The sequence below is a fragment of the Notothenia rossii genome (assembly GCF_949606895.1).
Source record: "Notothenia rossii genome assembly, chromosome: 6".
In the NCBI taxonomy this organism is placed as follows: domain Eukaryota; kingdom Metazoa; phylum Chordata; class Actinopteri; order Perciformes; family Nototheniidae; genus Notothenia; species Notothenia rossii.
In genome coordinates, this window is record NC_136909.1 from 33,416,884 (window position 1) to 33,427,140 (window position 10,257).

Consider the following 10,257-nt stretch of genomic DNA (forward strand, 5'->3'; position numbering starts at 1 on the left):
GGTGCAGCGAAGTGATCTTGAGATTTTCTGCCTGTTTTGCCCTTTTTCATTGTGTAGTTGGTGCTTAAGGGTTTTACTCAACACCGAAGCAGTTTCACTCCACCTGCAGCTGTATTCCATCAGCGCTTAACAGCCTTAGGTAAAGAGGATGATAAGAGTTTAAGTGTACATTTTTTTGGTGGTAGTCACATTTTGTAAACTAGAGCAGAAAAACCTTATTCCTTTATCATGGACCTACAAACTGATGCAATGTGTGGAAGCAGTTTTGATTCAATTGAATATGAAACTTTTGTCTGTTCTACATTGTCAAGTGGAGAGAAATCATCAGAGGTTTTTGAAGGGGAAAAAATAGACTTATGTTGAATTACTTAAGACTTAACTTGTTAACTCACATTATATGCAAGTAAGAAAAAAAACATCAATCATATTAAAATGCACGCAGGGGTCTTTATGTTAACTGTCATTTGACTCTGTTGTCAACATTAAAATGACATATAGGTGTGCTTGGATATTAGGGTGGTCCTTAAAATGTAAAGTCGGAAAGTCTAAGCTCCAACCAACATAATTCATTCTATTAGTCAAGAAAACTCTCCTGGGGAATTTCCTCAATCTGACAACATGTACCCCTCCCTCATCAACCTTGAAGTTTAGCCTCAGTTGCAGCACCTTGGCTGCTGGTGTGGCAGCCACGGTGAATGCCTTCTGGGGGTTGGAGCTTAGACTTTCCGACTTTCAATTTGAAGGACCACCCTACTGAGGCTAAACTTCAAGGTTGATGAGGGAGGGGTAAATGTTGTTGGAATTTGAATAGAATTCACCAGGAGAGTTTTCTTGACTATCATAACAAATTCCGGTGGTTGGAGCTTAAAATAAATGAATTCAAAAATGTACATGGCACTAAGGACCATATTGGATATGATAATGAAGCATAAGAGAGAGATTATTGCGGTGATGAATCAAGCCTGCCCTTGGTTATGTTTCATGTCGGTTTTCTTGTTTTGTCTTCGCAGAACAACACATCATGGAGGCCTCAGTCGTGTCAGGAGTGTACTTGCTACAGCGATGTGGCCATCTGCAGGCCCACCTACTGTCCAAACCCAGAGTGTGATATCCAGAGGGTAAGACTTTTATTGGAGAAGAAGCAGGATATCATTTTTTAACAGTGGGTGGTTTATTCGAGCCTACATTCTTCAACAGAAAAATAAGAGGTAAACCTACTTTTGTCTTGTCAGCTCAAAGGATATAAAATACATTTAGTAATGGTATGATTACTATAAAGTAAAAATGTAGTTTTATATGTGATTTAAGCAGTCTGCTTAGACAGGTTTAGCTAAACGTCAGATAGGCTAATGTCTCCTTAGATATAATAACATCTATCACATCATTAACGTTCATAAGGTTCTACCCTTCAACCTCTATGTTGAAATGCAATAATATTATTTTTATTTGTATTAATGTATCAAAAATAGCAATACAAAACTGTTATTGCTAGTTATTGCTAGTGTAAACTTAAGTGTTAGCTTAACTGTTATTTTAGCAGCTCACAAAGTTTAGATTTAAGTTAAGAAAAGACGGATGGTCACTTTCACAAAACGTTAAAAAACACTAAAAGAGTAAGCACAATAGGCTAAAAAAAAGCTAGCAAAAGTCAGCACAGGACACAGAGGGTTTCCTGCTAAAACATAAAATCCTATAGCACTGTCTGTGCTTCAGCGTAAGTCTCTTATTTTTAAGCTTTCGATTCGTTCTTTTTTGTTGGTTTTACAACGTGCAAAAGTAGTACAAAGGTTGATTTGATTTAATTTTTTGGGAATTGGACAAAAAAGAGTGAAAGCATATGGAAATAAGTTAACATACCTACCACTGTGTATTTTGTGCGGTTAGAAATGCTGAACCACTCCCATTGTTAGAAGTTGGGAAAGATATTCCTAGAAAATGTAAAATAACTTAATTAAACCACAGGACCGCACCGGAATAAAACACTAAATAAAAAAACAGTATGGCCTTGAATATTGTGATTCCCGTCTTTGTAATCTTCCTTTCTCTATTTCACCTGCAGTGAAGGTCTCTTGGTAATCACTCGTCTTTGTGAGCTGCCCTTACAACAAGAATCAATGAAATTACTATTGTGCAGTGAAGTCAGCAAATGTAATTTGCTACGATGACAACTGTTTGGAAACTGTTCCTGCCTAGCTTTTTTACTGGCTCATTTGAATTTACAGGGACATATTTTCAAAGCTCTTCTTAAATTTGACTATCCGGCTGTTCCTCCCTGTGCTTCTTGAATGTGATTTAAACGTCAAAGCCTGCGGTGACACCATAAAATCCAATCCCAAACCTGAGCTAAGGCAACAATCAATGTCTAATGTATTCCACTCTGCTGGCTAGCAATGTTAATTACGAAATTGTCATCATGCTCGCCCAGCTGTGTGATCCATCTATTTAAAAAGCTCTTAAAATGTGACTCTCTCTCACCTACACTGGGATAAAAAAGTATTACGGTTTTTATCATCTGTCTGTGTATCTACAAACTTACATTGCTTTTTTTGTTTGTTCTCACCTCACACACACACACATCTTAATATGTTCTACAACACTTTCAATTGTATTGTTTTTATATAAACCAGAAATGGCACCAGCAGCAATACAATTAATGTAGACAAATTCAGAAAATGTAATTCAATTAAAAAATAAACATGGAACATGTAACTTTAGTCCTGATTCTGTAAGCATCTATCCCCCTTTACTTGTGTTAGTACAATCTGAAATTGGGTCAAATGCATGTGCTACGATCATATTTTGGTAATTGAATTAGAGGAAGCAGACAGAAAAAAGCAAGAGGGACTTAAACGAATAGTAGAGGAAATTACAAATGAGCACAAGAGCTTCAAAATTATCCCTGTTGCATTTATCGGCACGAAGTGGCTTTTATGATGGATAGTTTTGCAGATGGTGTTAAAATACAGTGGATGGTCTTGTTTTTCTTCAAATTGTTTCTGAATGTAGGTGATCTAGGGAGCTGAAAGAATAATGTAAACCCTCTGTCTTTCAGAACTGTTATAGGCTGCACTTTATTATTTGTTCTACTTTTATATATTTAGTTGCCATTCTTCTGCGTGTTCACATGTCATTTGTCTCACGCTGCAGATTTGCTGTCCCTTCTGTGTTCATTCAGTTTTTTAGACTGACACATTACATTCTCTAAAGCTCCTTTGTGGGTTATCACCTTATACAAATTGTTTCCTCCCCTCCTTCTTTTCCCATTCCACATCATTTCTATTCACAAATAAACGGCACCTAAACTATTTACCCGCTCTGCGCATGGCCCCCCGCTGATTTCCCGCTTGCTCGTTTCCACATTTGGATTCTATTCGGGGCGGTAAGGCAGCACGGATAAAGAAAATGTCTGTTGAATCAGTATTGTAATATGTATTGTAACGACTCCACACGCTGAAAATGTATTATACACACTGTGTACGCCCGATCCAATCTTCAAATTTTTATTATTCTCTGTTCTGTTGTGCTATTTGTGTCACATGTTGGTTAGTTTCCATGGAAATGGAGAGACTGTAATTGCGTTTTCTATTCAGGCTAGTTAAAGGGACCTTCATCCGTTTGAATTTGTGTGTATTTGTCATTTTTGCCGTCTTTATGTTTTTCATTGTGTATGTCTTTTCTAAAGGGCGAGCGTTTGAGGATCCCTGCCAACCAGTGCTGTCCGGAGTGCATCTCCTCGTCCCAGGGCTCCTGCCAGTACGAAGGAGTCATTTATGCAGTAAGTGAAAGTTACCCAGGGCAGAAAAAAGACTCTTCTCTACAAAAATGTCAAAAGCTGATGCATGTTTTTATGCAAGGCTTGAATATTTGAGGTTTCTATTCTATCATTAGCCAATTTCTGATATTTGAGTGTATCAGAGTATTTAAAAGTATGAGTTTGAGAACATAAAAACTGGCTCCAAATCATTACCCTGAACTGCAGTTGTGAATTTAGCATATTTCGATGGATTTCAATATTTATGTAGACAAAAGCATATTGGCTGTATGCCAAAACCATAAAAAGACCCATAAAGCATAGCAAATATGTTGCTTGTTGTTTACCACCGACATCTGTTCTCTTCTTTCCAGTGTGGAAAAATCATTTCAATCAATTCTCCATTAAAATTCATGCTTATGATTTATTTAATGCAGACGGAAGAATGTGTTACTGCACAGTCTGACGCCTTAGAAAATGAGTAAAGTCAGATCCTCACCTCTGATATCTAATTTAAAGTGAAAAACATTGAAGTACTCTAATTAACTCCCCTGGGATGGTTGTGTAAGTATATATTCCATCAATTCACATCTGTCATTCACAGAATAGACCTCATGGTTTTATACAACACACACTGACCAGAGGCACTAGTAGTATACACTGATTGAAATAATGAACAGATACTGTATGTACTGTAGCAGCAAAAGTCAAAACACATCGTTACAGGGCATTCTTACACACATTAGTGAAGGAAGTGTCCTCTCACAGTGTTTCTCCTTATCTACATTCATCCTTTTACTCCACGCTCCTTCTCTCTTCCCATAGACTCAGTGACTCAGTTCTCTTGTTTGTCAATCAGGCTTAGGCTAACAAAGTTGTCTTGTCCACAAAGAGAAAAACAGCTTTCCTCATCCCACTGTCTCTGCTTCCTTTCGCTCTTTTCCCCCCTTCAAGTTGTATTTCTGTGTGACACTGTGTATCTCTGTGTGTTTCCCACAGCATGACAGCCAGTGGAGTCCCCCGCCCTGTACAGCGTGTGTCTGCTCCAGAGGTAGTGTGTCCTGCACCCCTCACCCCTGCTCACCTCTCAGCTGTCCCTCGGACCAGAGCCCATTCACCCCAACTGGAGAATGCTGCCCCAAGTGTGGCCGCAATGGAGGTAAGGGTGGTGTCAGGCTCTTTTGCACATAAAGATTTACAGCCACTGTTTGTTATGGTCTGCACATGAATATCATCCGCCCAACTGATTTCAAATACAAGGACTACCGAATGTCATCAGGAAACATCATCATCAGCGTAAAGTTAAAGAGCCCCTATAATGCGCTTTTGGGTTTTCCCTTACCTGTAGTCTGTTATAAAGGTTTTTGTCCATGTAAATGGTATGCAAAGGCTAAAATCTCTAAGCTGTTGACCAATCACAACAGAACTGCAGTCTGAGCTCTGGTTTCAGACAGAGGGTGAAAAGGGGTGCTGCAGCACAGGCAGTATGAGAAAAATAAAGACCTTTGTGAGCATTAAAGCATGTAAACATGTCGCAGTAGAGACACGCAATACAAATATGAACCTGGAAATTAGCATAATAAGTCCTCTTTAAACTTTTTCTCCAACAAAAATTATGCTAATGGTAATTATAGCATTCACATAGCACTTTTCAACTCTTTGCAACCCTTTAAAGCGTATCCAAGTCAGCATCCATCCATTCAAACACATTAATACGAAGCCACCTTTTAATCAAAGGCAATCAACAATCGTACACACTTACATAGCGTATAAGCAAGTATCCACCTAATGGTGGAGGACACATTTAACGTCATGAGCCACAGTCACTCTGAAATAAAACAGTTTGGTCAATTTCCATATTGTATAAAAAGATAATAGACAGAGCCCAAATGTAAATCTGTGCCTGACTCCTTGAAAACGACTGACAGTGCCCCTACCCCCGATACTCTGTGATACTTTGTGATACTTTGTATTAGGGCCCATGGTAATAATTAAATAGGTTTGTCTTATAAAACAGCCATGGTGGAATTTAGGGTTCTGGGAACCTCGAGGACACCAATACATAGGTATTTTTTATAAAGTATGAATTAAAACAGCAGAAGAAAACAATGAAATTAAGTATTTAGAAAGTCATGAACATTTTGAATGATAAAGCCCTTTTGCGATTAATAATGTAAATGTAAATGTACATATTTACTGTAAATGTACTCCAGATAGTCAATCAAGGTTACAGTCTTAACTTTTACGGCAGTTAAGAGAAGGTTTTAAAAAACTGTGTGGTCCGTTGAAGTGCTTGTTGGAGTTTTGGATGTACTATGCAGCCATTTTCAAACAACAAAATACATCCTCTTCGCAACAGCCATGTTTGCTTATTTGTTGTCTTCAGTTCCAACAGCATTTGTCTGTCTGACAGCTTAAAGGCAGCTCATTTTCCGGTTCATATTTGTATTTCGTGCCTCTACTGTTGCGAGTGTTACACAGTGATTTCACTCTGTTACGGAAGTAAATAAAGGATTCCATTGGAGTTTCAGGCAGGGGGGTATTGTGTGGGACAGATACTCTCTCTGGAGGGAACTTTGGGATTTTAATCTTTGCAGACCATTCACATGCACAACAACCTATATAACACACTACAGGAAAGAGAACCCCATAAAACACAATACAGGCTCTTTAAAAATGTGTGCACTGCAAATACTGCAAATGTAATAAAAACTTGAAGTTTTACAAAACTTCTCTGACTAGATGAAATTGGATTCCATTTTCCACTTTTGACAGATTTGTTGTTGCTGGGAGATTTTCTCTTCTCAGCCATCCTATTTGTCAATTATTCCCTGCTTCACGACAGGATGAATAGCACCACATATTTACAGTGGCAGTTCCTACTGTCACTTGCTGCTGTCGGTTGAAGAAAGCCTTGCAAATAGTACGAAGCATAAACAACTCTGCAAACCCAATAACCGAGTACAAAAAAAAGCACATACATAAAGATAGTGACACACTCAATGGCTTGGCCTGTGGACTGCCTTCACACACTCTCACAGGAAACCTGAGTGTGAGTGTGAGGCAGCAGACTGTCCTACAGAGCAGCACTCTGCCTCGGGTTAGCCCACTTCCTCTTTCGATAAAGATGAGCTCTGCTCCCAGTTCACATTCAGCTACCCTTAAATGGGTTTTGCTGATGCTACTCCTTTTAGCAAATCTTGACCCTTTTAATCCAACCACTCCAGAGTTTTTGACTCTATCTTTAAACAAATAAATGCAATTTGTCTGTGGAAATCAATTGTTGCAATTACTGGGCAACATTTTTCTTCCTTTATTTCCTACACTTATTGCTTCATAAAACCATGTTTATTTGATAGAGTCCAAACTGTTTGGTGCATCCATCTGCACACCACTGCAATGAAAATGTAAATGATTCCACTAGAAATAAAGATAACATGAGTATGAAATGTTAATGTAATGAAAATGTGTTAAAGATGGTGACTTCTCATCACACATTATTGGAGATGATCATTTAGTGATTTTCCAAACAATGCTCATCAAATCAACCACTGCATACTCTAATAAATAAATACTGTTCTAGGTTTTTTATGTTGTTCTTTTCCTCATATCTTAAAAGTTTGATGATTCTTTATTATTTGAGTTTACTAACCTCTTAAATAGTTCAGTTTTTAATTAAGACTATTTAGGAATGCAGTCAGCCTTGTGTTGAGCTGAAAGCTAAAAAATTGACTCTAATGACATCTCGGAGCTGCTATGATGCATCCAAACAGTTAGCAGCTAATTAGCGACGTCTTTTTTTCCCTCACACTGTAAATCAGTGCGTTTCAGGGCAAACAATGCTCCAACAGACAGCTCATTACCTGACACCCATTTGCACTGTTTACTCATTCTGTGTCTATTTGTGTGTGTGTGTGTGTGTGTGTGTGTGTGTGTGTGTGTGTGTGTGTGTGTGTGTGTGTGTGTGTGTGTGTGTGTGTGTGTGTGTGTGTGTGTGTGTGTGTGTGTGTGTGTGTGTGTGTGTGTGTGTGTGTGTGTGTGTGTGTGTGTATGTGTGTGTGTGTGTGTATGTGTGTGTGTGTGTGTGTGTGTATTTGTGTGTGTGTGTTTCAGAGTCTTGCTCCTGGCAAGGCACTGCATACAGAGATGGTGAAGAGTGGAAGCCAAGCCTCTGCTCCAGATGTGTCTGCAGCAACGGGGAAGTCCGGTGTTCGGTAGCAGAGTGTCAGCAAGTGGCCTGCAAACCGGTGAGTTGAAATATAACACCCAATTTATTTCTTATTTTTCTTTTTTTGCCCTGAAATTCTTAGACAGAATAAAAGATAATACTTGTTTTCCAAGACATCATTTATTTATCCATTGAACAGGAACAGAAGCCATCTATAAAGCTCAGATATTCCACCGCATCCCCTATACTGTAGGTTGCTTTGTTGCTAGATTGCTCGAAATGATGATTTAAAAATACAAACCACCTCTTGATTTGTTTTTGTTCCAGTGCACTCGCATTTTATTCATTTGAATAAAGTTGAATATTTAAACAAAGAAAATCAGCATGACCCCGAAAAAAATGTAATTGATTTTGACTACCATACTGTCTCTGCTGTGTACATCACTTTTTAGTGTACAAAATTGTTTTAACTCCTCCCTACACAGGTTAAGGTATATTTTGTAAGAGTGGTGGGAATATGTATTTCTCAGCAGCCCAGCAGACTGTTTCCAGACTATGTGCTAAACTGGGTCAAACACATATCTCATGATGAAACTTATCTTACGTAACTCTTGGTCGGATTGCATTTACCAGGCTTCCTTACAGACATGCCAATGCTTATAGTGCTGTATGTGATAAAACTAAAAGTGGATTCATTATTGTAGGGCCTGTTTTTGTCTGACTGCTTTTTCTCTGCCTTCAGCATGAGAACCTGGTGATCCAGCCAGGCCGCTGCTGTCCTCAATGTGTGTCCAATCCCTGTCTGTCTGCTGGTAAACAGCACCAGGTAACCACCTTTGAGTCATTGCATTAGTGTGTGTTATTGTGTAGCTTTGTGCGAAAATCCTCTCTGTTACTCAGCCTTCAGAAAAGCCATTGTGTGTGTGTGTGTGTGTGTGTGTGTGTGTGTGTGTGTGTGTGTGTGTGTGTGTGTGTGTGTGTGTGTGTGTGTGTGTGTGTGTGTGTGTGTGTGTGTGTGTGTGTGTGTGTGTGTGTGTGTGTGTGTGTGTGTGTGTGTGTGTGTGTGTGTGTGTGTGTGTGTGTGTTAATATGTCCATAACAAGTGTGTATCTTTCGATTTTATGTGTGTTAGTGGCAGCTGATGACAGCTCGTAAATCTGTACTGATGTGGCCCGGCACATTTTAAACCCTGGTTTGTTTTCCTTTGCACAATCCATTAGAATATTTTTGACTTTGACATATGCATGTGTGTGTGTGTGTGTGTGTGTGTGTGTGTGTGTGTGTGTGTGTGTGTGTGTGTGTGTGTGTGTGTGTGTGTGTGTGTGTGTGTGTGTGTGTGTGTGTGTGTGTGTGTGTGTGTGTGTGTGTGTGTGTGTGTGTGTGTGTGTGTGTGTGTGTGTGTGTGTGTTTTGATATTGAGATGAAAGCAGTCCTGTTTTCTCCTCCCCTCTCCTCCATAGTCCTCTCATCTCCTCTCCTCTTAACTTCTCTTCTCCGAACATCTTTTACCCTTTCCTTACTATCTTATTTCATCTCCTCTTTCCCCTCTCCTTTCTTCTCTTCTCATCTTTTATTTCTCATCTTCTCAGTCCCCCTTTCCTTTTCCCTCATCTCCTCTTCGTCCTTCTCTCCTGCTTTTCTGTCTTTCTTTTGTTTCATCTTCTTTCTCCTCTTCCCCATTTCCCCTCCTCCTCTCCTTTCTTCTCTTCCTCTCCTCATGGATCCCTTCATCTGCATGCTCTTGCTTTCTTCTTCTGTGTTTACAGGGTACACACACACACCCTCCCACCCTGCCAAGTTTCTCCTTTGATCAGGTGTCCCATCCAGTTGAATGTGTGTTTATGTCTTCATGAGAGAAACACACACACACACACACACACACACACACACACACACACACACACACACACACACACACACACACACACACACACACACACACACACACACACACACACACACACACACACACACACACACACACACACACACACACACACACACACACACACACACACACACACACACACACACACACACACACACACACACACACACACACACACACACACACACACACACACACACACACACACACACACACCACATCTTCATGACTTCAGATGTGTGTTTTTTCTTTGGGGTGTCAGGGAGTGTCAGGGACATCTCAATAAGTAATTTTTCTAAAGAGAAGGAATTGTGTCAACTTACCTCTGGTGTCAAACCAAGTACTTAAAATACACACATACTGAATTTATGTAAATGTGAACGTGATGTAAATATTGGTTTTCAATGGTCTGTGTGTTTGTGGTGAAGATGAGGAGCTAATTCACAATAA

The 10,257-nt window shown here is 39.5% G+C and overlaps 1 protein-coding gene across 1 annotated transcript in view; it reads left to right on the top strand.

The window, feature by feature from the left end:
• Window positions 1-9,772, top strand: part of LOC307044565 (extracellular matrix organizing protein FRAS1-like) — a gene marked incomplete at its 3' end in the record, with an annotated part of 110,332 nt that extends 100,560 nt beyond the window's left edge. The window contains exons 3-8 of the mRNA XM_079689875.1: window positions 1,011-1,118; window positions 3,683-3,775; window positions 4,751-4,910; window positions 7,865-7,998; window positions 8,662-8,745; window positions 9,686-9,772. Coding sequence (XP_079546001.1) covers window positions 1,011-1,118; window positions 3,683-3,775; window positions 4,751-4,910; window positions 7,865-7,998; window positions 8,662-8,745; window positions 9,686-9,772 — 666 coding nt within the window. The remainder of the gene's footprint in view (window positions 1-1,010; window positions 1,119-3,682; window positions 3,776-4,750; window positions 4,911-7,864; window positions 7,999-8,661; window positions 8,746-9,685) is intronic.
• Between the last annotated feature and the right edge of the window lie 485 nt (window positions 9,773-10,257).